The sequence below is a fragment of the Tetrao urogallus genome (assembly GCF_951394365.1).
Source record: "Tetrao urogallus genome assembly, chromosome: 1".
Taxonomy (NCBI): Eukaryota; Metazoa; Chordata; class Aves; order Galliformes; family Phasianidae; genus Tetrao; species Tetrao urogallus.
In genome coordinates this window covers 28,684,735-28,711,796 of record NC_136813.1, presented here as the reverse complement: position 1 = coordinate 28,711,796, position 27,062 = coordinate 28,684,735, and the positions used below count along the sequence as shown (strand labels likewise).

General features: G+C 41.2%; 1 protein-coding gene across 1 annotated transcript; it reads right to left on the bottom strand.

Moving 5' to 3' along the window:
- Positions 1 to 4,477: 4,477 nt before the first annotated feature.
- Positions 4,478 to 27,038, bottom strand: NUFIP1 (nuclear FMR1 interacting protein 1; the record flags this gene model as incomplete). Its single annotated transcript, XM_079543164.1, has 10 exons — positions 4,478 to 4,816; positions 7,461 to 7,681; positions 9,434 to 9,562; positions 12,793 to 13,058; positions 16,619 to 16,711; positions 23,695 to 23,771; positions 24,337 to 24,399; positions 25,002 to 25,106; positions 26,531 to 26,619; positions 26,846 to 27,038. The coding sequence occupies 10 exons, from the start codon at positions 27,036 to 27,038 to the stop codon at positions 4,478 to 4,480; spliced, it is 1,575 nt and encodes a 524-aa protein (XP_079399290.1).
- Positions 27,039 to 27,062: the final 24 nt, after the last annotated feature.

Genomic DNA, 27,062 nt, shown 5'->3' with positions numbered 1-27,062 from the left:
AGGAAGGTAGTCACACAGCATAAGCCAGATGAGCAATGAGAAGCAGGGAGAGGGGAAGTTTCTTCCAGGTATTAAGCAATTCCAGACTGCATCAATAAACACCCAGGCTGACACCTCTTCTTGTCACCTCCCAAGTAACAGCAATACCTAACACTTACATAGCATTTTTCATTCATGTCTCAAATTGCATCGCAGGAAGATATAAAGTACTACATTCAGCTTTCCCCTCTGCAAGCCCTTGTGCAAAGCTGAAGCCCAAGGTCGAGCAAGGGCAGCACTGGAAACCAATGCAGGCTATAGGCCAACGTCACAGATGCTGAGTCCAGCCCCAGTGTCTTCTCTTTAACCCTGCTGTCTGTCTCCTAACCAAGCTGTCTGTCAGCTTGGTGTGGGCAGCAGGAAGGCTTTTCCTGCTTTGTTCCTCGATGGGAGCAGAGCTCCTGAAGGACTTGCCCACACCAGAGTAATTTCAAGCAATGCCTCCACTTCAGCTTCCTTCTTAAAGAAGCTTCCTTCCATTTATGAGATGCACGTTGTGTTTTGGTTAGCATCCATTGCCTTTTGTGCTGGCACTGGGGACCTCAAAAGAGCTTGACCCCATTTTCCTTATTCACATCAGTATTTACCTGCACAAGTAAGATCCTTCAAGATTTCTCTTCTCCAGCTGAGGAGTTCCAGCTCTCAGCCTTTCCCTGCTCTCCAGCCCCAGCTGTTAATTTTCTATGGCCCTGAACTGGACTTGTCCACTGTACTCAGGTCTCTTTTGCACTGGAGAACCCAGATTCAGACTGAGAACTCCAAGTACCTCACCAGCACTGATCGGAAAGTACCACTCTCTCAACCTACTGAGAACTGATCATAACCCCCATGAGCTTGGCAGTTCAGCCAGTGTTTAGTCCACCTCGCTGCCCACTTATTTAGCCCGTACCCCATCGGTGATGATTTTAGAGACCTTGAAAAATTGCTGAAGTTGTAGTAAACAACACCTTCTACTACTTTACCTTCAGCCACTAAGCAAATAGTCTCATTACAGAAGACAACTCAATTGATCAAGCATTTCTCCATGGTAATTCCAAGTACCTTGAATCAGGAGACACTTGCTAAGCTTACCTGCTGCAGCACTTTCCCTGGAATCAAGGAGAGTTTGACTACCTGCTGATGTGTGGATTCCTCCTGAACATAGAAATGACGTTTGCTTTTCCAGTCTTCAGAAGCTTTCTCCAATAGCCATCTGCTTTTAAAGGCATTCAAGAGTGCCTTCATACTAACATCAGTCAAAGGCAGGCCAGATATGTCTAGACAGTTTGGGGAATGCAATAGCGCAGCCTAACCTTCTGCCTTTGGCAGAACAATCTGCTCAAGTACTTAGATTTGTTTCTCAACACTCTTTAAATATCTAAGATCTGTTACAACTGTATGACTTGCTCCTACATAATTTAAGTCTTGCAGCGCAGTTATAACCAGTTACACAAAGGGAAGCAGAGATGCACCCAGTTGTAAGGAATTGATACAGATCAGAGCACTAACAGCAGAACCAGCGTCTCCCTTCTACACAGGGCCAAACCATCCCATCTCAGGTGCTCTTGATGCAAGGACTGCAACATTAACACAATCAATTGGTTGCAGATACTACTGTTGACCAAGTCATACTGGGTTGGAAAACACCACTTGTTCCTCACGCCCCAGTCTCAGATGGCAGCTGCTGTGCTGTAGCATGACTTGGTTAACAGCAAAGCCTAGATTGCACCACCACAAAAACCAAGCCATGAAATCTGTTTTTTTTTTTTTTGTTTTTTTTGTTTTTTTTTTTTTAAATCCCCCTCCCAATTCATCTAGCTCGATAGGTGGGCTGGATTTAAAACAAAGACTCAAAGGTGTATATCACTAGACACAGTTACATTTTCTGTGGTTAAGTTATAAAAGAAGGTAAAAATAAAATTTTCAGAAGTGTGAAGGTTGTCACTGGAATATTTTTATCTGAAATGAGTCACAAACCCTGAGAAGTAGGACTTTCCCCTAATAGCACTGCAAAAATTAGAAGGAACCACAACAGAAAACAATGTTAAAGGCAAAAACCTACACAGAGATTAATCAAGACACTTGTTCTCATATCATGTCAGAAGCAAGAAGTTCTTTTCACACGCAGGCATCTCAATGCTAAGAAGAGTAAATAAAACCCATCAATTCAACTAAGAAAAGAACAGGGAAGTTGGTAGGGCAGGAGAAGCTTATAGGTATTTGTCTGTACTGCTCTGTCTGTATCAGAAAGGTTATTACAGCAGCTTTCATAACCAAAGGCTGAGTTTAAAGATGAATAGCAGGAAGGGGGGAAATGTGAAATCTGGACTCTGCCTAGAAGGAAAATAAAAGCAGAGAACAGGAAAAGACAGAGCTTCAACTTGTGCTGTTGCTCTGTTCAACTGTGAACTGCAGTCAGAAGCAGAAGACTCAAAGTACAATAGCAATTAGCATTTGTGGAACATAGGTCCTAAGAAACAATTGCTGATTTATGTCAACCCTGCAGAGATTTCCCCGAGAAGAAACCCACTTTGAAAAGATTTTCTTCTGACAAAGTCTTTTTTTGTGAGAAAGTTTAATATTGAAATATACGACAACAGTATAAAGAATTCAGATTAAAGTTTTGGTTTTGTTTTTGTTACATGGAGTCAGAGTATACAATCAAAGAAAAGCTCTGCCATCAACTTGGTAGGGATAGAAGCATGTTAAAGGTTGATTAAAGTGCAGTTACACATTGATTTTAAGACCTCCATTTCTTTTCCTGCATGTGTGCAGTTGTTACCCATATGGTTCAACAGCACTGGTACAACCCACTCAGAAGCCAGGTTCTGCCTGAGTGCCAGATCTCTGTGGCTGAGAGCCCACTGCCAATATTTTCATAACAGTAAGACTGTAAGAACCATGTCCAAGTCAGTGAGATGGCTTGTGGGACCATCATGAGAAGAATTAAATCATCTGCCTTGGAAATATGTTTATGATCCAGTACTGCATCAGTCTATACTACACTTTTTTTTTTATATAAAACAAGGGTGTTGATATTTATAGAATTCCATCAGTTTAGACAGTGCACAATATGCAATTATCACTATAAATAGAGTGGTGGGACAGAATTTTCAGCTTCTTGTTTTGTTTTTGTTTTTTTTTTTTTATACACCACAGACGAAATGTATGGCACAAATTCTAATTTAAGAAACCAGAGGACAGAAAATAACCCTCGTTAAACAGCATCAGGAGTCATGTTTAGGTGGTGGAATGGAGGGCTAAGCTAGACTGCTACCAAGGAAAAACCATGATCCCTGAGAAAGTAACTCAGCTCTGACATTTAACCATGACTAAACGACACAAAGCAAAATACTTTGAAGTGGAAGACTTGACAACAGATTATTTTCATGACATGTTTTCAGTGTCAGTGTGACAAACTAACACCTGCACAAGAAGGATTCTAACAAACAAATGCACAATGTAATCAAGAGAACTCGTTCCTAAACCTTGGCTGATGGTTTGGTTTTATTTTCTGCCAGTGTTCACAACAGTTCATGTGTGTACAGCCACACAGAAGAACGAGTATGCACAAATCCATGAAAAGTCAGTAGATACTGTACAAACATCCACCAACAGGCCAAGGAAGACATTTCTCCAGACAGCAAACTAAAATACCCAAAGAACACTGAGGACAGAGAAACAAGCATCTCTTAGCAACATTTCTAATCAACCTAATACTCTCAGTACCAGGAGTTTGCTTCAAGAGTTAAACCTGACAGGTAATGCCTATGACAACAGTTAAGGTCTAAGGTGTAACGATGAGTACCTGAGGTCAAACACAGATCTAGCACTGATACAAGCAGTACTTACTGACACTGACATTTTTTTAAAAAAAAATCCTTCTTGCATCAGTGCACTCTCTCATTTCTACTTCTCTGCTCAGTTCAATTAGATACTCACGGTACAAGCAGTGCTTTTAAAGCCAAGTCAGTTATTTCTCCCACTTGGATTGTTTTTTTTTCCCATTTATACTTCAGACCAATAACAGCTGAAAGAAATGTAATGAATAATCATTTCAGAACACTCAGATAACTCCAGAAGCTCAGATACTCATATACACTCTAGGCCATGATTTCACATGAGAAGGATCCACCATACTCCAGCACTATTTGGCTGTGGCAACGGACTGAAACGATCCATACCAAAGTAAAACATTAGAGATCTGAAGCTCAAAACCAGGGATCCACACCTTCTCTAGGACAGATCATACTCTGTGCCACTGCTGTATTTCAGCTGTGGGGAAATAAAATTACTCAACACAGATGCTGTTTTCACAAAGAAGCAGTCACCTCAGGCAGAGCAGAACAGAAACATAGTTTTAACTGTTCTCATCATATACTTTAATGATTTTGTAATAATTATGTCTTCCAAAAAAGAAAAACGGATGTCAAGTAGAAAAGCTGAGCCTTTATCATCTTCAGACACCTTCTTCACTGTGAATTGCTGGGGTTTCCCATATCTCCTCATCTGCTGAGTGATGCATCTGTGATACCTGATATATGGGTGCTTCCTCACCATGGGCTATTAATAACACATCTTTTTCTTTTCCTGCTAACTGAAGGTCAGAGCTACAAGAACAATGAGATCCATCAAGCTTGTCCGTCAAAGCCTCTGCTGTAGTTTTAGAGGCCTGTCCAGTCTCTGTTTTAGCTTCTGTTTCTGGTTTTAAATGAAGTCCAAACACATCATTTCGTACAATGTATCGAACACACTGCAAAATCACATTCCTTTCATGTCGGATGTCCTGGGCCAGTAACTGCAAAGAAGGAAAAGAAAGTGATGCATATTTCCCTCCGCTGGCCTGTAGTTGACACAAGCCTACAAAGATGTGTGGGTAAGAACAGGTGGGAACAGGCATCTGGCAAGGAGGCCAAAAGGAGAGAGGTTAGAAGGACCACAACTGGTATTTATACATGGCTGATCCACTAAAATGGACGAATTACATGCCCAAATCATGTATGTTTAAGCATCACTTATTTAGCACCAATAACACATTAAGTCAGGCTGAACAAGCTGAAAAATCTACCATTTGGATTATGCTGTCAATCTCAATTTGCTCAGGTGACAGAGAACATCAATAATACACCTAAACACACAGAATTTCCTCTTCAATCATCTTCCAGGGTACATTCAAATGACTGTGCTCACATATCACAGACATGAGCTACCCAACATCCAAAATGAAGAATTCCAGGCTCTGGACAATACATCAGGGTAGAAATTCTATCAGCATTTTTTAAGCTTTGCAGGCTATACTGTATCTGTAATTTAATATCCTGTGCATCTTTTATTAGAAAATATCTGAGTAAAAGATACTTATACAGAAAGGGCATGTTTCAACAGCTATTAGATTGTGGACTTAAATAGCAGCATCTATTTTGGGACATAATTCACCAACTTAAGTCTAACAACTTAACCAAAATGCTGAAGACCTTCCTTATTTCTTTCAGCCTGACTAAAGATCATTTGTGTGTTAAAAACCAGTCAGAATGCTGAAGGAAAATTCTGTCATTGTGAGCAGGGCTGATAGTGTGAAACTACATGTTTAAAGCAAGTAGCTAAATCTTTACCTACCTGACCATTTTCAGGAGTTCTGTATTACACATCCTAGCCAGATTTTGCTTGCAAAGCCACAGAGAAGCTTGGTAAATCTAGCCAGCCACTTTAAAGTACACATATTTCTATTTAGACTATTTTTTTAAGAGGTGCTGCACGCAGCTGGCACCAGCTGTTACCAGTACTAGCACCTTACATGAATCTTCATAAACCTGTCTCAACTTGTAGATGCACAGTAGGGCAGAGAATGGACACTACAATTATATTATTTTTGTAGGTGAGGAAGAAAGCGCTGAATTTCCACACAGCATAACAAAGTTACAGATGAGATGCATCATCCCTACCTATTTTTAAATGCAGTGATGGGTATCTCTGGAGCAACTTCTGCAGAGGCCTGTCAGCAAACAGCATTGCTAAGTGTACACTGTTTGCAAGACTATGATAGTCATGTGTAGTAGTGCCTAAATTCACTGTCCAAGTGCCCCTCTTTCAAAACAGAAAAAAATCATTTCATTCATGTAGCATCACTTCCTGAGCAAAGATTCTTCACTTTTTGGAAACGTTTTCAGTGATTCACTAAGAAATATCACCCTTGGTTCCTTGAAGCTTTAAAAGCCTACATGCAAATCTCAAGAACTCCTCTGTAATTGACAGCCACAGTACACATCCTTTAAGAAACATTAAAAGGCAAAAGATAAAATGTACTTTTAAAAACAGACTAACAAGCCACAAATCAGGATCCCCGTGTTCAGCCAGCATCTGTGCCATTTTTCTCTCAATATTCAAGACCTTCATATGACTTACTCCTGAGTCTTTACTGCTTTGATCACCAACAACTTAGAATAGTAAGAGATAAAGACTACTGTGTGCTTAGGGAGCTACACAAATGAAGGACAAACACTTCCTTTTCCATTCACTAGCAGCTTTATTTCTTGGCAGTAAATGTACTACGTGTTACTAAGAAGACTATCAAGGGATTTCTCCCAGATCTGCTACTTGGGATGTAGATCATGGACTATCTCTTGCCTAGACATCCTGTGCTGTATCAGACTCCTGATGCCAGTGGCACTCTGCTCTCTGCTTGTTCCTTAGCTGTGCCTAGTTTTTTTGCTTTGGCAGGAAAACTGTGTAACCTATCTGATCTTGCTCTCCTAGCAAATATTGCTTAAGAGAACTGAAAGCGGTAAGAGCACTGGCAAAGTTTTGTCTACACTAAAGAAAACCAATTTCATAGAGAGTACTTCAGGTTGCTGTTCATTACACTGACACCTGCAAACCTCTTTTTGATCCTTCTGACACCAACCTAGTCTTCAACATGACCTGCAGTCACTTCCTCAGATTGGTTCAAACATGCCTACAGAGAAGAACCCCATGCATGTGCAGGTTGCAGTTCAACAGCACTCAACAGTTTAAGACACCAGCATCCCTGTTAACAAGAATTTTGCAGCTGAAAAAACTGCCTCCTCCTCAATCAGGCAGCTGAATAACAAAGCCGAGTGCAAAGAGAGGAGGATCAGCATAAATCTGATGGGATTACACACAATATTAATACAGGAAGGGGAGAGAGACAAATAAAGGTTTGTGGGTTTTTTTGTGCAGCTCATTTCAAGCACACAATTAAGTTGTCTTCTGCTCACCAAAATCAGTTGTTACCTGAATGCACGCCAGGATATTTTCATTTGTCTGTTTCAGCATCTATGCTTTGAGAGAAACACTTATTTGCTATTTTAAGACCTGGCCTTTGCTTCAGCTAGACCCCTCTAACTTCTTGAGGGGAGAGGAGAACTGCTCACAGGTTGTGCTGCTCTTGTATAGCAAACACCACTGTAACAATAAAAGCTTACCATTTCCAGCAGAGTCGGACGACGCTTTGGAAGGAGAGGTAATGTTCTCTTTGCCCTTTTATCAGGGACTCTGGAAAAGCCTGTATTTGAGTTTGAGCTTCTTAGCATTGTGTCTGTAGATTCTGGAAGCTGCTGATTCAGCTTTGGATTCTGAGGAACATCAGGACTCTGAGGTGCTGCTTCATTTTCCTCAGCTTTTGTTGCAATCTTGACAGAGACTTCTAAAAAACAAAAGCAAAAGACACACCAACACTTTTCTCCCAAACTTAAAGGCCTCTAACATGCTTATATTCCCATGCACTGGCAATTCTTGAGTATTCTTTCTACACAACCTGAAGAAGTACACACTTCACTTGGGAGAAGGGAGGCTTTTGTTTGGGGTTTTGGATTTCTGTTGTTTTGTGAGTGGGCTTTTATTTAAAAATAAGAAGTTATCTCTAAGCAGTCATGGAATGGTAAATGAGACAGTTACTCTTTTTCAGTACTGCAGAGGGATAGGTTTTGTTCTGTTGTGTTCAAGGAGTTGAACAAGATTTTGAAGTCTCTGCCTTGGGTTCACTTAAAGCACACTCCTTCCACACCACAGTATAACTTGATGCAAGTTTGGCTGTTGAGAAAATCACTACACAGGGCAGAGCATGGCTAAGTTCAGTCCCATCTCCTAGCTTCTCTCCAACTTTAAGTTAGCCACCTGGGACAAGTAAGGCATTGTAATCAACTGCAAACAAGCAGCTGCAGTTCTCTGCTATACACTGATGCATATGCTCAAAGCAGCACAACATCCAAGCACTGCAGAGTTCAAATCTCATTGCAAAACTCAGCAGCCTTCGATGGAAAAAGCCCTTAAGGACATGGAAATTAGTTCATAGGGTGAGCACAACAGTGTTTTCCTAGCTCTGTTCAAACTTGAAGACAGGCTACCTTTCCCACCCCCCAGAACTGCATGCCTATAAGAAGCCTGGAAAATTTGACAATACACACCCTAACCAAAGAAATGTTATGTCCACCCTTCATCTAAGGTCATGGTGCTGAGAAAAAGCAAACAAAGGGTGGAAAGAAATCCACCCAATCTTTCAGGAAACACTGTATGAGATGTTCTAAAATATGCTATAGGCTTAGAAAAAGACAAGGAATTAGATGAGGCACAACCCTGGTGGATAAGGTCATTGCAGCGCACCGGAGGACTGCACAAATGCTATCCTCTGCCTGGGTACTCTCCTAATATCAAGAGTTATCACCATACTGGGAGTGAGTAATGGCTTACAGAGAAACCCCATTTACTGCTCCAACTGGGACAAGGAACGAATGGAGGAAAAGACTACAGCTAAAATAATGACACATGCTTTTACTTCTCCCTGACTCCTTCTGCACATGACTTACACCTGTACTAGCATGCAATGTCCCCAGAAGCAGACTGGAGAGGTTCTCTGCACAGACTGCAAAAATATTCCTATGTTGAACCTTTAAAAAGGTTCCCTCTGCTAGAGTAAGCCACAAAAAAAAAAAAAAACCAACAAAAAACAGGATAGTATAAGACAGTTCTGAATTACAGCACTGGCAGAGAGGGCCCAGATCAAGAGGCAGTTCCATAGCCAAAAGAGTCCTGGAGATACAACCTCTGAACTGGCACTATACCTTATGCATAACCTGGGCTAATCACTACATGTTGCATTTCATTCTGATTTCTCTAAAAGCTTCTTTAAGAAACTTTAAGTACTATGTAGGTTGACAGACACTGAAAGCTGCAGCTTTCAGCAGTTCAGGGATGCAACCAAAGAATGCCAGTGGGCTACCACACTTGTAAGGGCTGCATCTACAAATAAACGGAGAGTGCAGTGGTAGATAAGGGATCAAATGCATGAGAAGTGAAGCCTCCCGGCATTCAGAAAGAAAATATTTCCAAATAAAACACAGCAGCACTGGGAAAGAAGAGATAGGGAGAGGAGAACATCAGAGGAAGAGCATCTACACACCTTCAGGCTCACTCTCAGAGGCACTCCCATAGTTGGCTGACAATGAACTCAAGGCTGAGGTGACCTGTTTGGGAACAACAGTCATCTCCAGCTTTGCATCTTCAGTTTCTGCTTCATCCTTGTCAGACTCTGCAGGGGAAGAAAAGGTAAGAGGGATTTTTCTCCACACTCCCTGTATGAACAGCCAGCATTGTTAAATCCTCATATGATCACTATGCAAAGCTAGTGTTAGGCACCATTGCTCAATACCATGGATTGATAACAAGCATATCCACCTAGCCAACACAGATTTGGAGGACAAGCTGTCTCACCACTGGTTTACAGTCAAAGTTATGGAAACAATAGTTTGACTTCCCGAACTACAGCCCAGTTTCTTCGTATATTAAATATAATTATAGGTTTTATTTCAAGAGCAAGTGAGGAGAAAAAGAGATTTCATAATGTGTTTTGAGGTTTTGCTGGATTTAGTCCTGTGGAGGCAAGGGGTGGGGAAGAAGGATTTAAAAACCAGTAATTTAAACATGCAAATTAGCCTCAGAGTGAGGATTTGAAAAACAGAAATTCTTGGATAGAAAAAAAGTTCACTGGGGACATTTAGGACATAGGCTACATATCAAACAATCTGTTTTCAGCAGGACTTCAGATCATTTAATATTAAAATCCTCACAGAGCATTACGGATATGCATGAGTGAGTTACTGCAGTCTAAAAACCACTCCAGAAAAAAAATGAATACTAGGAACACAGAAAATGGGCAAGTGATACAAAAATGCTGAAATTGACAGGACTATGACAACAGGAGACATACACAGAGCAACCTTCCTAAATATATATACACAAATGTATGTAATTATGATGGCTTTAGTTTGATGCAAAGTATCTATATGCATTAAGACCTTGGAAAGACTCTGATAGCACTGAAGTTAACAGAAAAATTACCACAGACATTAAGGAAAGAGACTCTTTGGGCTAAAAGAAATAGACTGGTTGCAGTCTTGTTTTTACAAAGAATGTTGCATCCTTATATATCCCAGCTGTTGCAGCTTGAACATTATACTCCACAGGAGAGTGGTGCAATACTTTGTAATAAACACTTTTGAGATCTTCACTTTTAAACCATAAGTGCTTTATTATTTTGTTTTAGTGTCTCAGTAACAACTGTCAATTCATTTCACTGAAGCTCATGTTATTTGGTAGAACTTTGATAAACACACAGGCATTGATTTAAACTATTACCTGCTTCTTTACCTTATAAGACCTTATGGTTGACTCAGTGGTTCAGCAATCACATCAACTTGCAATTACACTGGAAGCTCATGGAAAACAGAGTGCATTTTCCTAGCAGAACGTATTTCATATGGCATACTTAAGCAAGCATAAAGCTCTGGCATTTACTCCAAGTTATCTTGATAGTTTCGATTCCTAGTTGCTCTTTACTTCCATCACACTCAGACTGTTGAGTGAGTGCAGGAGTCACACACGTTTTTTATACTTCCTTAAAGAGCATCTGGCCACAAAACTGGAAATGAGTTTATGAATATGCAAAGAAGCTATTATAAATTGCTAAAATTAAACTTCATAGAATCATAGATCCTGAGAGTTGGAAGAGACCTCTGAGGGCCATCGAGTCCAACTCCCCTGCAGTGAACAGGGATACCAACACTCAACTTGCAGCAAATTCAGAAAACACTATCAAATAGAAAGTGTATTACAGTAAAACAACTTGAGGAAGTGTTATGCACTAATGCATACAATTGCCTGCTTCTGATCAGAATTCCCTCAGGAATTTTAGACCTGGCACTTTATCTTGTTTCTGTTTATAAATGAAGAGGAAAATTGTTTTCCTCATCTCTCATTGAATGTCTTAGCTCTGAAGGAACGAGCTACTGAAAAGAACTTCAGTGAACGCATTATGCACAAACACACTGCCTCTAGAGAAAGGGCTCTTGCTGTTTGAAAGGTTTAAATACTCCAACAAAACGTTTCTATACAGCAAAACCATGGACTTCAGATGTAGGATTTTGAAAGAAATGTTTGTTCTACTTCATTATAGAAAAATGAACTGGATTTATTACACATTATTAAGTACTGCATTCCTTTTCTACCTATTATAACAGAAGTCCCTAGTTGTACTCGCATACAATTCAAATTCCTATCATTAAGTAAAGCACAGATGCTGTGGGGAAACGCAGCTATATTTAATCATACTTAGTTTCCCAACACGCAGATGAGTGGAATAAACAAATTGCACAGGGATGCTGAGTTCTTGTACCCATTAATTGAAGATTATGTCTTCAAGAGGAGAAACTCAACATCAGAAGCCTTTCCAGGGGATGCATTCTAGCCTTGTTGCTTTAAAAAATATACCCAACAAACTAGAGCATAAGTCAACTTACGTTGACATTCTAAGAGCACTACATCACTGCTGACTATATTAGAAATAGTTCTACCAGTATAGTTTATATTGCTGCCAGCACAGGGAAAACAGAACATGCTCACAAAAAAGCCTAAGCAGTAATACTTCAGGAAATGCACACATATGGAGAGCATCAACAGCAAGTTGGATAATTTGGGGAAAAAATGGAATTACAAGAAAAATGGTTATATTTTCATGTCATTTAACCCATACAAGGAAGTTCATTGTTTTCGCACTCTAAATATTTGCAAAACACTAAAACATATTAAACACCCTTCAAAAATAATTCTTTTGTTGCAATACTTGATTCTTTTGGCTTTGTAAATATTTTCTTACTTTATGCGTTAATGTAGTAACTTAATTTGATGCATGTGCTTTAGTCAGTTGCATAATACTTACAGCAGAATAAATACGATTGCACACAAACTTGTTGGCAGCCTCAATTTTGTTCTTTAAGAGCCTAGAAACCCTCTTTGATTTGTTAGCTAAATATTGGATTTAAAGCACCAAGTCAGTATCCAGAATATTCTATAAGATCTCTTAGAAGATCATGTTCTGAATCAGGATACAGAAATTTCCATTTAAAAGGAAGTTCTAAATGCAAGACTTAGACACAGGGATGTTGGACTACATTCAAAGTTACAGATTTGTGCCCCTGTCGACCCTAGAATAGTTCTAGCCATACTACCATGCTTCTTTGTTAATAACAATGAGTAGTATTATTGTCCCAGCATACTGGAAAAGCTTTCCATCAATTTTCTACTAAGAAAAAGCCTTCCATTATACACATGTCTAATTAGCTCTCTTTTCATCAATGACAGTATGGTGGGGTTTCTTTGTTGCTTGGTTATATTGAAATCCCCAGCTCTTCCCCAAAGCTGCTAGCGTCACAGAAGTTCAGTAATCAACACTACTTAGAAGTTCCTTGACCTTTTTCATCTTACCAACATCACTGTTTGCTAGAAAACTGAGCGGATCAACATCCTTCATGCATGGCTGAGTCTCCAAAGCAGGCTGTTTTTCATGTTTTTTTTCACATGTACTGTTTCCTGGTCCATTAGCTTCATTTTGATTTCTTTGTGATGGTACATTACTATCACCACCATTTTTCTTAAATTTCTTCCAGAACTGACGCTTCTGTTTTCTCTTCTGTCTTCCTTGCTGCCCAGACCTCTCATCTTCTGTAGCTTTCCACATTCCCTTCATTTTGCTGGAGAAGAGAAACAGAGTTCACAGAATAACAGCCTAGGAGAGTAAAATCTACTGAAGTCACTCAGCAGCTCAGGTGCACGCAAGGTGCAGCAACAGAGTAGAACACCAGGACTTGCTCTAGCTCAGCTAACGTGTGGTAACAGACCACACATGCAGTTACAGCTCATCTCACTGGCAGGGTTACATGAAAAGTCTGAAGTTGATGAATTTTATCTTTTAACAGGGCACACTTCCACTACTGAAGTCTTTTTCCAGTTACAGCTCAGTGAACGCTCAGATGCAACGACTGCCTGCTCTTCCTTCTAAACTAACGTGCTGCTCTTCTCTTTCACTCTAATGGAAAAGAAGAAAGATTTCCACTGGGACAAAGCAAATCAATTACAAATGAGAACAGCAGGCTAGTTCTGCTGGCCTTCCAGATTATTCTACAAAGCATATTTCTAGAAGGAACCTGGTCAGCCAAACAAACTCAGAATGTATAGATATGAGAACAGGTGTGACCCAGTCAGAAAAGCAAATACAGAACTGACAACCTAAGCCTCCTGAAAATATTTTTTTTCAAACAACAGAAAGTTAATTCATCAACACTTGCAAAGACTGCAAAGAGTCACGAGCACATTATAATAACAAAAGATCTGACAGTCTTGATCCAGTCCCATGGTTCATTTGGCTCAGTACACTGTCCCTCAGTCTCACTTACAGCACAGCAGAGATCCTGTTAGCCCTAGTCAGCTGTATGATACCATGGTTGGGCAAGAACTTCTTCCTGACACTTTTCCTTGGGCCTTGAGCCACGCACCTGCAAGATAAGCCTCAAAGGTGTGTTTCTAACCTGGCACCATGTCATTGGTAGGCAGCTAGCAGAACAGGTCTATTTTTTATGCCCCCTTTTCTCACAAGCAGTCACATTTCTCATCTTCTTCCAGCTTTCAGCATTGTACCACCTAGACACCCTCTCCAACCAGAGCAGCTCACTGAACACTGATAGCTTTGTGCCTCACGTTGTGCATTGCTGCGTAAACTTCTGCTTTACTCCACATTTTGCAGCAAGTTGTTAATGCTTTGTAGAGAAAGATTCCTTTGGTTTGTTCTCACTCTGAGAATAGAACAGTCATCTGTTAACTTCATTTTTCCCCTCAAGTTACAAGAAACAGCGCATAGATATTCTAATTACCTCTTCTCACCCATACACATTTTTTCCTGTCACACAATCCTCCCAAACCACAGACCTCTGCCTGTACAAAAATGTTTACACTTCTAACTAACGACCCCTTCTTTCACTCTTCTCCAGTTTTAAGTTCCTCTTGAGGCAAACAGCACCAGGTAGAGCATTCAAAACGGTTTTATATGATGTCAAAACATTTAATTCTTCAGCCATTCCTTGAGTGTCTAGCACTGAATGCTCAGCCCTGATAGCATCATTCACCATAGTTCTCATGTGACAAGAGATACAAGCCACCACCTTCCTGTGTATCAGCCTCTTATCCATGAAGTAAGGCTACTGTCTCCTGTAACTCACCTCGTTTTAGGATTCCAAACTTCACTTCTGAATTTATATTAGGCTTTAAATTCAGAATGTTGTTGTACAGCTTGGACAATACAGAGTAAATACAAGCTGATACTGTCCTTGACCAGGGACAAAAACATTCTAGTTTCCACAGGGCCTCAAATACCCAGAAAGAAACCCCAAGGTCACAAACACATCCCAGCAAGTGCCAGCCTGGTATCTGCCTTCTTCTACTGAAAGATGTACTCTTCACTTCCTGTTTAAAGAGGATAAAGAGCCATGTGCTATTAATTAGCTGTTGCAAGACACCACAGACTGCCCAAGTGGTCCTCCTGCCTCTCTAATCTCATACACAGGGATGCTGGGAATTAGCAGTTGTAAAGCACTTCAGAGAACCACAAATGGAAAGTGTTGTAGAAGTGTTAAGTGTCTAATCCTTTCTAAATCTTACTTAGCTATTTGCTTTAATAGTACAGCTTGCAAAGAACAAGATGTATTCTATTTTTGCCTCATGCATCATTAAGTTTGCCAGATAAGCAACAATTTCAGAATCTTTGCTGTTGATAAACCAAGCAGAAACGACAGGTTTTTGGACAGTAGAGCAAGCCTTCTGGGCTACAAGTTCAGGGAAAAGCAGAAAAAAATGCAGGAAATTTCTAAAATTAACTAGAAATAAAGGTCACTAAGCGAAAGCAAACTGCAATCGACTAGCAGCTTTTAGGGCTTTTTTTTTTCCCCTTCCCTAACAGTTTTCCAGATAAAGTTACTAACATACCTAGAAGATTTCTGACTACTTTTAAGGTTACATTTGGCATCTGACTCACAGTTCACTAGAACAGCCATGTTGCCAAATAAACCTGTAGACACTAAATAGCTTATTATTCTGACAAGCAAAACTCATCTTTGCATCCAAGACTCTTCAAATGTAACTCCACATTTGTAGTTTTGGACCCCTGTGTGCAAAGTACATCTGCATCAGTATTTTATAAGCCTTTCCTTCCTGAGGAATAAAAGGCAGCAAGCTGAAGGGGGCAGGGAAAGGGTGAGTAAACATTTGAACATCTGAAGCACATGCTGTACCAAGGTAATCTGTACCACTACCATTTAACAAATTATACTAGCCTTGTCTGAACCTCATTCTGCACTGGCTCAACTGATTTACCATAGTTCAAGCTCTTTATTTTGTCATCCCCTTGAGGGGAGAGAAGTCAAACTCCAGCTTCACTTCCACATAGCAGGAAATTCAGCAAGAGCCTCTTAGAACTGGGTCCACTCCTGCCTTCTGGCTCAGTCATTCTAGCTTAAACAACATGCTGGGGGTGGTGGATCATTTTACGTAGAAGTCCTCCCGCAGTCCCTAAAGCAAGGCTGATGGAGTTGGCTATTTCCATATAACACTAACACTGTGGAAAAAGATTTTAAAAAGATAAAATGGAAAAAGTAATTCACAGTATGAGAGAATGAACAGAAAAATCCAAGAGGACCAAGTACTGGGCCCAGAGCAAAGGCAGCAGATAGATAATGAAGATGGAGGGTAAAAGAAGCAACAATAGCACTATCTAAACCATAAAAACAAAGTTAAATCTTCCTCTGCTCTTCACTTGATCATTGATTTATCATCTGAAAGCAGAGAGTAAAAAGCCAAATCCACACAAAGTCTCTTGGCCATTTCCAGGCATAAGAGGATTAGACCACAGATTAATTATGTTGTGTGACTTCCATCCCCCTTATTTCTTTTTCAGAGACCAAGGTTATGGTGAACTAATGAATAGCCACTAGAATGTGCTTCTCAAATAAACCAGAGTGCAGAATTCAGCAAGAACATCATCAGGTTTCTAACACAATCATTGTTTAATTTAACTGAAGTGGACTATGAAGCACTGTAAACAAAGGAACATTACATCTGCCATTTGTCAAGTGACCTGTCCTCTGCTAAAGGCCAGCTAGATCGTGTGCACAGTGCAAGCCATAAGTGCTTGGAGACCACAGTAAGAAAGCATATGCCTGAACTCATTAAAAGGAAAATAGTAAGCTGATTTTAAAATGCTTACCCAAACTGCGGGGTGGTGAGGACTTCTCCTCTTTCCTCCTTCTCCATCTGCATAACTTTCTTCTTTTCAATGTTTGCTAATGTAGGAAAATTTCTAGAAGAAAAAAATTCATATGCTCTTGAAATGTTCATATGCTCTTGAAATAGTTGGCCAACCCACCCTCTACCAAACTAACATTCTCTATAAGCATGAGAGAGTTTCTATGTTTCATGTAAGCGTACCAGACTGCTTCCTTCTTAAAAAGGCACTGATGAAGAAAAGAAACCTGAGTATTTATGGTCACACGCTCCCATGCAAGAAAAATCCACTAAATTGGCACTATTAGATTTACCTAACCATCAGACAAGCTGAAGACTAACAGCTGACTCATGCTTTTGGACCCTCTGCCTGTCCCTATATACCACAGCACATGATTTACTCTCGCAATTTAATTACTCAGTGCTTTAACCAGAGTATTTAAGGATCCTGAGGTATATGCCTTTAGCAAACCAATGGCTCAGCTCTTACATAAAATAGGGTTTTAAGAACAGCTTCTGCATGCAAAAGATTCCCTTAATAGCATAGTTAAGGGAAAAAAGCTTCTTCCTGCACAGTATTCAGAATTGAGCTTGCATATTGAACTCTACTACACCAATATTACCAGCTTTTTATTCCAGCTTCGAGAAAAACTGCTAAGTCATGCAGAACAAAACAAATCTACTATTACAATCATCCACCAAACCAAACCACCTCTCTCTTCCCACTCCCCACTTCCCTCACCATTCTTCCCTGCAGATGTACACCATGCCAGTTCCAACATGCAAGGCCTCCTGTAGATTGCTGTCAAAGCCCTTAAATGGCAACGCTGGATGCTCTGTAAACACCAGTTAGCCAGACCTCAGTGCTTTGAGATAAAGGTGGTAAATGGCAAGCACTCCCACCCCTTTCCAAAAAGTATCACAAAACATAAATATTTGATGTCTATTAAAATGGAGTAACAAGGAACTTAGAACAGCTGCTCACTACATATAGTTATCAAAAAGAACACATCTTTCTTTAAATATTTAATCTTAACACATGCATCTTCCCTATTTTACAGTAAGAATGATAAGCTTCATGCTGACTCAAGACAGCTTTGACTACTTATCAAGGAAAAAAGATAACAAGCATTTTCTAAGGCACACCTAAACAACATCACAGAATTGTCTTGAGAGGATTTGAGTTTAGGCTATCAGAGTCTATTTTCATTGGATTTCTCCCAGAAACCCACCATACATAGCTGAAGTGAGCACAGGGATATGGTATTTCACCTCCACTCTTCCCCACTACTTGCATTTCTTTATCCATGTTATAAAGCTCCTAATATGCAGCAGGCACGGAATGAATTATTTTATCTCAAGAGCTTCACATTCAAAGACCCCTGTGCTTGACAGCCCCTCCATACTTCTAGGAGGAAACTTAGGATGCTTTCACATGAGTAAGGCCCACAGAAGAAAAGAGTTATTTGTAAGATAGTTATACACAGGAGAACTCCAAGCTCCTCTTGGTCATTAAAAATAAGGACATAAGGTAAAACCCTTAACCCTGGAGCAAAAGTCTCGGAAGTGCTCTTGCAGTTATGCTGATTAAAGACATACTCAGACACGCACTCAACAACACACTTTGAGACCCAACTGCCTCCCACTTTCATTCCTACAAGTTACCACTCCCTCCACTGAGCCACTGTAATGGACTCCATGAATGCTTTTAATTCAACTCAGTGCCAAGACAGACACGCTTTCTTTTAGAAAACCTTTTCAATTGACGGACAGAAACTAACAGCTGTAGAAAGCTCGCATCTGAAGTCCAAATACTCCTGCAAAGGTACATTTTACAGCACCTGTAGCAACTGCTTACTCCAACTCTCCCCGACAAAGATAACAGATAGCATTTCACTCATTACCTTTATCTTCTACAGAAAATGCACCCATTTTGCAGTGCGCATGCACAGAGCATTTTATGATGATTAAAAAGGCCCCTATAGCTTATTTTGCAATCTAGGGATTTGGTGGGCAGTAAGCTCTAGACTTCCAAGTCTTCAGTTGGCAGATACAAGGTAGACTGGATTCACACCTCCCCAGGTGCTCTGCTGTGCTACAAGGCTGAGCAGAGCACTCCAGTTGCAGATTGGGTGACTAGACCACATCAACCCCACTCATCCCAAAGCAGAGCGAGTCGAACCCAACCTTGCAAAATGGAAGTAAATCCACATCTCATCACAGAACCACAGAAATGCTGAGGTTGGGAAGAGACCTCCAAAGGCCATCTGGTCCAACTGCCTGCTTCAGCAGGGAAAGCCAGAATAGGGTGCCTGGGTTCATGACCAGGAAGCTTTGGAAGATGTCCAAGGAAGAGACTCCACAGCCTCTGGGCAGCCTGTTACAGATACCATAGAATGGCTTGGGTTGGGAAGAACCTTGAAGATCATCTAGTTTCAAACTCCCTGTCAAAGACAGGTTTGCCAACTACTGAACTGGGCACTAAATCAGGTTGCCCAAGGCCCCATACAACCTGGCCTTGAACAACCCCAGGAATGGGGCATTACAGCCACCCAGTACAATCCCAGAGCTCAGCACTGCTAAACAGGTCTGTGCAACTCCTGACAAATGCATTTTGGTTAAAGAAACACAAATTGGCCAGGCTGTTCTAGCCAAGATTGGTAACATCATGAGAATAAAAGATAACACCAACTTGGCTTTCTGCAATTATTAAGAAATTTTACTGCTTGACCTGTATTATGAGTGATTGTCCACGCAAGAGTCCTCATTATATATTTATGCTTCACTAGTGCACAACAACTGGCTGGATTCAGGGTTGTTCTGTTTGAACTGGGCAATAGGAGGGGCTTGCACATGTAGTAACAAAACAGAGCATCAGCCAGATCTGCCCATGGAAACAGCAAATTCCACCTAGTTCCAGAGTGGAGGCAGATGCCTACAGTGCAAACATTACATTATACCCCCAAGGTGAAACTACACAAAAGAGACCCACACTTTGTAAACTTCACCACCTAAGAGCAGCTAACAAGATATTCAAGAGAAACCAGAAAGAGGAATTTTTTTCCCCACCTTTTTCTTTGATAGAAAATTCTTTCTTAGAGAGGCCAAGCTAGGAAGACAGCTCCTGAAGTGTTGCAGTGCAGAATACAAAGAGCACATACTGAATTTCAACACATAAAGGGGTCACATTTTATGATCTGATGTGCTGACCCAGGCTTGTATCCTTAGAAGATATGCCCTCCTCTATCAATAAAATGAGGTTCTTAAAATGTTAGCTACAAGCTCCAATGAAGTAACAGAAGAACAGAAGTAACCCAGCACTCAGGTCCTGTAAACAACTTGGCACAGCTTGTGCCCTAGTAAACAGGTTATTTTTTTCCAACAAACGAGTGCTCTAGCCAAAATCATACATGCTTGATAGTCCAGTGCACTACATCCTGCCCAAATAAACAAAGTAAACAGAGCTCTTAGAAAGCACAAAGAGCTTTGTCAGTGCCTAACTGAAAACAGAACTGTTTCTATAGCAGTTTACACAGCACATTTCTGGAGTCCAAAGCTACACAAATTTATCTTCATAGGAAAAGCACTGTGACTTACAGAGCTGGTCCTGACTGAGCACACAACCAACAGCAAAAGGGACACATAAAGCCCAAATGGGCCCACAGAGAGCTGATAAAATTCTGTTCTGAGTCTCCCAGGCATTTTATCTAGCATTGCATCTGCAGGGTGATTTCACCACATGTTAGCTGAGGCAGTTTTATTAATTCCCAGTGCGTACCAGTAAGTTCTATCCATTACATCCACCTTAAAACATTTAATCCACTTCACTTTGTCTGCACTACTTGTACCAGGCACTAAGAAATTAATTTTCCTTATTACCTATTTAACTACTGTGAATGTATCACCAGGGAAGATGCCAAGAGCTATCATTATCAACTAGGGGATTACAAATTGGTTTGATCGACAGCACTAGTCTTCACTTATTAAATAGATGCTCAGCCTATCAAATGTATTGCAAGGAAATACTGTAGTCATTCCCTAACTGGACTGGGTTAAAGAAAGCAGGGCAGGCCAGAATTTAGAAGCAATACACAAGATTGAGAAAATCATCCAGTGTTATATCAAAACACAAGCAAAAATAAGCTTAGGTGTTTGCTTCAACATCAGAGCTGCCTTGGCATGTTTTCTAGTAACCTCTGCTCAGGAAGAGCTGGTTAGAAACAGATGGACAACTAGTACTCAGATTTCACTTGGAAAGAATAGAAGACAGCAATGCCACATTCTGTGCAGTAAGAAAATGCACTGTTGGTGATTCCCTTTAAGCTTGCATTTAAAAAATGCTAGAATAGCACATTTCTCAACAGTTGGAATGGACAAGTCAAAACAAGAAAAGCAGTTGTAATCACCAAAGCTAAGGTCAGCCTTCACAACCATTTGTCTTCCAAACAAAGGAATCATAGAATGGCTTGGGTTGGAAGGGACTCCATGTATTTCCAACTCCCTGCTGTGGGCAGGGCTGCCAGTTGCTAGATCAGGCACTAGATCACATTACATAGAGCTCCCATCCAACCTGGCCTTGAACACCTCTAGGGATGGGCATCTACAACCTCTTTGGGTAGGACACTCCAGCATCTTATTACCTTCTCTGTGAAAAACTTCCCCGACTTCTAATCTAAAATCTCCCATCTTATAGTTTAAAGTCATTCCCCCTTGTCCTATCATTTTCTACCTGTGTAGAAAAGTCCATCTCCCTCCTGTTTATGAGCTCCCTTTAAGTACTGGAAGGCTGCAATGAAGTCTCACTGAAGTTTTTTCCTCTCCAAGCTAAGCAGGCCCAACTCCCTCAACCTTTATTCCCAGGAGAGGTGCTCCAGCTCCCTGATCATCTTCAGGGCCCTCCTCTACACCTCTTTGAACAACTCCACACCTCTTGTGCTGGGGATCCCAGGTCTGGTTACAATACCCCACATGGGGCCTCACAAGGTCATAGTAGACAGCAACAATCCCTTTCCTCTCCCTGCTGTCCACCCCTCTTCCAATGCAGCCCAGGATACGGTTAGGCTTCCGGGCTGCAAGTACAAACTGCTGGTTCATTTCAAGGTTTTCATCCAACAGAACATCCAATTCCTTACCCGCAGCTCTGATCTCAATGAGTTCTTCCCCACTCTGTACTTATATCTGGGATTGCCTCAACCCAAGTACATCACTTGGTTTTGTGGAACCTTATTATGTGTACATGAGCCACTCAGCTTGGTGCTGTCTGCAAAGTTGCTGAGGGTACACTCGATTCTCAGATCTCATAGAATTGCATCTCTATCACTGCCCACGTAACTTCAGACTGCCTGCTTTCCAATTCACTGGATCAAAAAACATTAAAAAGCCTTCAGACTGGCCTCTTCAGCAAATTCAGTAAGCCATAAGCAATTAAAAAGCCTTTAGGTGAAGAGATATGCAAAGGCTGCAACAAGAAGGGCATTGTATAGAAACTGGAAAAGCAAAACAGCATTCTGACCTGGCACACTTCCTGCAAAGACGTTCACTCATTACTATTCTCCCCTCCCTCATCACACAGATGCTGCACTTTAAAGACAGGCTTTAATAGATGATAGCAGGATACTCGACTAAACAACACAGCAGCTAATCATGGACACTGGAACTCTAAGTCATTATTTACAGCAGCTGGAAGAACAACCAAAACAAATGTCAGGGATGCAGTATGAAAATAAACACATTAAATCACCAGAAACTAATTAGAAACCAACTACTAATGACCTAAAAAGATTCATTCTTAGCTCTGATTAGAGCTTCTAGAAAGAAAAGCTTTTACATGTCACCATAAATCAAAACTCCCTAATAGTTCAGACTCCCTCATGTCCTTTTCCCCCCCTCTTTCAAATTGAGTGTTTACTGTGAGTCAGATCTTCCATACCATACCATTGCTTTGTTGGACACCCAATGAATGCTTTGCAGAATCTTCAGATTTGGCTTTCATTGCTTTTATTTAGTTGTTTCTTTTATTAAGTGCTAGTACAGCTATCTCAGCTTTTGTACAAAAATTAACACAAGCCACTCAGGTAGTCGTTTTACATGCATCTATTATGAGACACCCACATAGAAACAGACACACCAAAATAAGCAACAGCACTACTCCACCTAGCGGCCTCGGCTCATCCCACACTGCCTTTTTTGACGGTGCTCATGACTGTGACTTTATTTCCACTTATTACAGTATGCTACAGAAAACAAAAGGCTCCCAGGAACCTCGTACCACAACAAAATTATAGTCATATGAAAGAAAAAAAACAACTATCTACCATAGTTTTTTGAATTTCTAGAGACCCCTATCTAAGGCAGAGTATCATCACTCAGCATATAAATTTTGCTCTGACTCACAGTATCCACTCCCCAGGCACACAACATATAAACATTAGAGAAGCAGAAAATGAATGTACAAACATGTTTCTAATACACAGCAAAGCATGTACTTGCATGCACCTTAAAAACCATTTTGACACATAAGCCTTAGCACCAACAGCTCTCCCACAAGCATCTCAGAAGACAAAAATGTACACAAAGTTGAAAATAAAACAAGTATTAATTTTCTCCTTTGGAGATACTGTTATAAAAGCATGAGCTTTAAGACTGTACCAGACAAGTTGTTTTACTTTCATCTCAAGAGGTCACTAGCACAATGCCAAAGCTGATCATTAGCAACCTTGAAATTTGATTTATACAACTTCCCACTCTGCATCACAACTCCTACTTATAGGTTTGTTTCACCCGTGCACTGATCACTCAAAACTGTATTCCAAGTCAGGTACAGAAGTGAGGAAACCCTACAGCATCTTACATCTACTGAAAAGGAGTTAACTGTGAGAAAGCCACCGTGAAAAGGCCTATGGAAGCACAGGCTGCTGGTAAACAGCATCAAGTTATACACCTCACATCACAGCAAATGAGAAAATGAGAAATCCTGCTGCATATGAACTTCACCCCATACTTTAGTTACAATGCCATTTGTATATTTTGTTCTTTAGAAAGTGTCAAGCAATTACTCACTTTTTTCTTTCTTCTCTCCATCTAGCAATCTCTTCTGGACTATCTAATTTTATTCTCTTAGCACCAGGTCCATGTACCTAAGGAAGAAATTCAAAGGTGTTTCAAAGCCAGAAGGGGGAGCAGAAAAAAAAACAAAAGGAAAAAGGGTACTGCACTTAATCTCCAATCATGCTGAGACTGCACATAGCAACCACATTAAAATTCATTAAGATACAGTACTGAACATTTATACCCATAAGATTTTTTTTTTAATAACAGATTCAACTCACAGAACGGCCCAGGTTGGAAGGGACCTCAAGGATCATGAATCTCCAACCCCCTGCCACATGCAGGGCCACCAGCCTCCACACTTAACACTAGACCAGGCTGCCCAGGGCCCCATCCAACCTGGCCTTGAACACCTCCAGGGACAGGGTATCCACAACCTCTCTGGGCAGCCTGTGCCAGCACCTCACCACTCTCTAGTAAAGAACTTAAAGAACTTACTCAGAAGTGATGTTGTAATTTCAGAAGAATGAAAAAAAAGAAAGAATTATAGAACAGCCTGGGTTGAAAAGGACCATAACGATCATCTAGTTTTAACCCTCCTGCTACATGAAGACAGCAAAGATTAATATTCTGGGAGACAGCTGGGATACCTACATTCTTCCAGTGTATCTGAACTAACTTCTCGTGTGCATTGAAACTGCATCCTTCTTCTGTGCACTGCAAGATAAAGGGAGTGAACTTCAGGCATATCACGTTATACAAGAAAATTACAACATTTATCTAAAAGTCAAATTCTGCACCAGATGATTATACAGCTGATGGCACAGGTTTTAAGCAATACAATTTTAAAACAATCATGACTGCAAAAAAAAAAATTAGGGTTAATGTACTTTTAAGTTCCATCTGATTTTTGTACAGCTAATGAAGACAACATGCCTCATAATCAGAGATAATGTAAAGCAAAGCTGAAAGAAAGATTTATGGGGCTAGCCAATTTCAAATTGTGTTACTCCTTTGCAATAAAGGAGGGCATTTTTAAAATCTCTTCTACATAAAGCATTTTCACACATATTTCACATGCTACGATGATGTCAGTGAAGCTACTCAGTGCTGGGGTGAACTAGCAATATTCAGAAGAACATTAAAATGACTTGAGCAATAACACAAAAAATACAAGCTTCCCTACACACAGCATTAAAAAAAAAATTACTACCAACTCAGGAATCTGTTGCTAGGTCTACCATCATAAGAGTGAATACAGTTATCTGTTTATATGTGAAAAACTAGAGATTGAAATAAAAAAGCAAGCAAAGTTCAACCTGTGTATGTTGTGAAATATGTTCATCATACTTCTCCTGGTTTTTATAGCCTCGGTCACAGGTATCACAATAGTGAGAGAAAACTGGCTCCTTCTTCTTTTTGTTCTAAGAGAAAGGAAAAAAACATTAGTATAGCAGTTAAAAGGTTACCCTGCTTAATTAGATAGGAAATAAATTGTTTGGAATGTTTTATTTGAGGTATTACCAAATATCTAAACTAACAAAGCTAAAATTGACATCATTCGTTTTCCAAACAAAATGTACTGCACTCAGTTCTTTCTTCTACCACCCTATCAGTTATCACTTCTGCAGACACAGGCTTGTCAGCAGCTTGAAAAAGAGTGAGGGCTACAGCTCCACACCCCCTCCCCATAGATTCAGTCTACACCTGTTCTCATGTGACAGGTAGGAGCTTGGGGGCAGTAGGGACCCTTCCCTCTCCCACCATTACAGCAAAGTGATGAGGCTGCCAGGGTCTGAAAACATGATGGACCATTAAAGTGATCTATGTAACTGGGCATCATCACAATAAAGGCTTTTATTGAGATTACGTGTTTTAGGATTTGATCCCTTAGTCGAGCTCAGGGTTTGAGGCCAATTCATGGAAAAGCTTCAGTTGGAAGGAACCGAACAGTTCCAACCTCCTGCCATGTACAGGGCTGCCACCTAGCAGCTCAGGCTGCCCAGGGCCCCATCCAACCTGGCATTACGCACCTTTAGGGATGGGGCACCCATAGCTTCTCTGCGCAGCCTGTATCAGTGCCTCACTACCCCTAAGCATATGATTTCTTCCTTATAGTTAATAGGGTAGATACAGATGAGATTGAAACTGCTACCTCTTGTCCTCTCATGCTATCTGATGAATATGATGAATATTCCCTCCCTAACTTCCCTATACTGTATGCTACCTATATGCCCCCTTTAGTATCGGAAGGTCACAACGAGGCTCCTCCAGAACCTCCACTTATCACAGAATGGTTGAAAGGGCTTCAAAGGATCAAATTCCAAGTCCCCTGCCACAGGCAGGGCCACCAATCTCCAGATATGGCACTAGACCAGGGCCCCATCCAACCTGGTCTTGAACACCTGAAGGGACAGAGCATCCACAACCTCTCTGGGCAGCCTGTTCCAGCATCTCACCACTTTCCCTGTAAAGAGCTTCCCCTTAACATCCAAGAAGAGCAAGCCCGGTTCTCTCCTCTATATTTTATAGGAGAAGTGCTCCAGCCTCATCCCAGTGGTCTCTTCTAGACTCACTCCAACATCCATCACCCTGGATACAATACTGCAGGTGAAGCCTCACAAGGACAGCGCAGAGAAGAAGAACCACCTCCTCAATCACGCCAGGGCACCACGCTTATTTTGCTTGTCATGTACATTCAATCTCACAGAGGCAGCAGCATTAGTCAAGAGCACAATGGATGCACAGGGACACAAGCCATACAGAGTCACCTCCGTCCCAACATCGCAGAACAGTTATCACAGAAAGGGAACACTGAAGGCCACATAGCCCAATTCAGCATCCATACCTTCTGCCTGTTGTTTCCTCCTGGAGAACGCTTATGAAATCCAGGCGCTTGCTCTCCTTGCCATTCCTGGGGAAAATGGCCATTTCCACCTTAAAAAACAAACAAAAACAAAAACCCACACAACACAACAGTCGGTTTCAGTTGCTGCAGCCGATGAGTCCCACACGCACGACCAGGTGGGGAGCGAGGGAAAGGGGCCGTGCAGATTCAAGTCGGGGCTGAAGGATCAGGAAACGAGACTGGGGGCAGCTCCAAGAAGGAAGAGAAGGGAAAAGGAGGAAAGAAGGCGCCGGGACCCCCTTCTTCCCCGCTCACCACTGTGCGGCCGCCGCAGGGGCTCCTGGTAGGCCGGCGGGTACCATGCCGGCGGTGGGGCGTAGCCGTCGGGCGGCGGCCAGAAGCCGGGCTCCCAAGGAGGCGGCGGGCAAAAGAGGGGCGGGCGGAGCGGCGGCGGCGGGAACCAGCCGAACGGGCTCACGGCGGAGCCCAGCTCGCCGCCCGGCTGCATGCCCGCCGCGTGAGGAGCCGCACC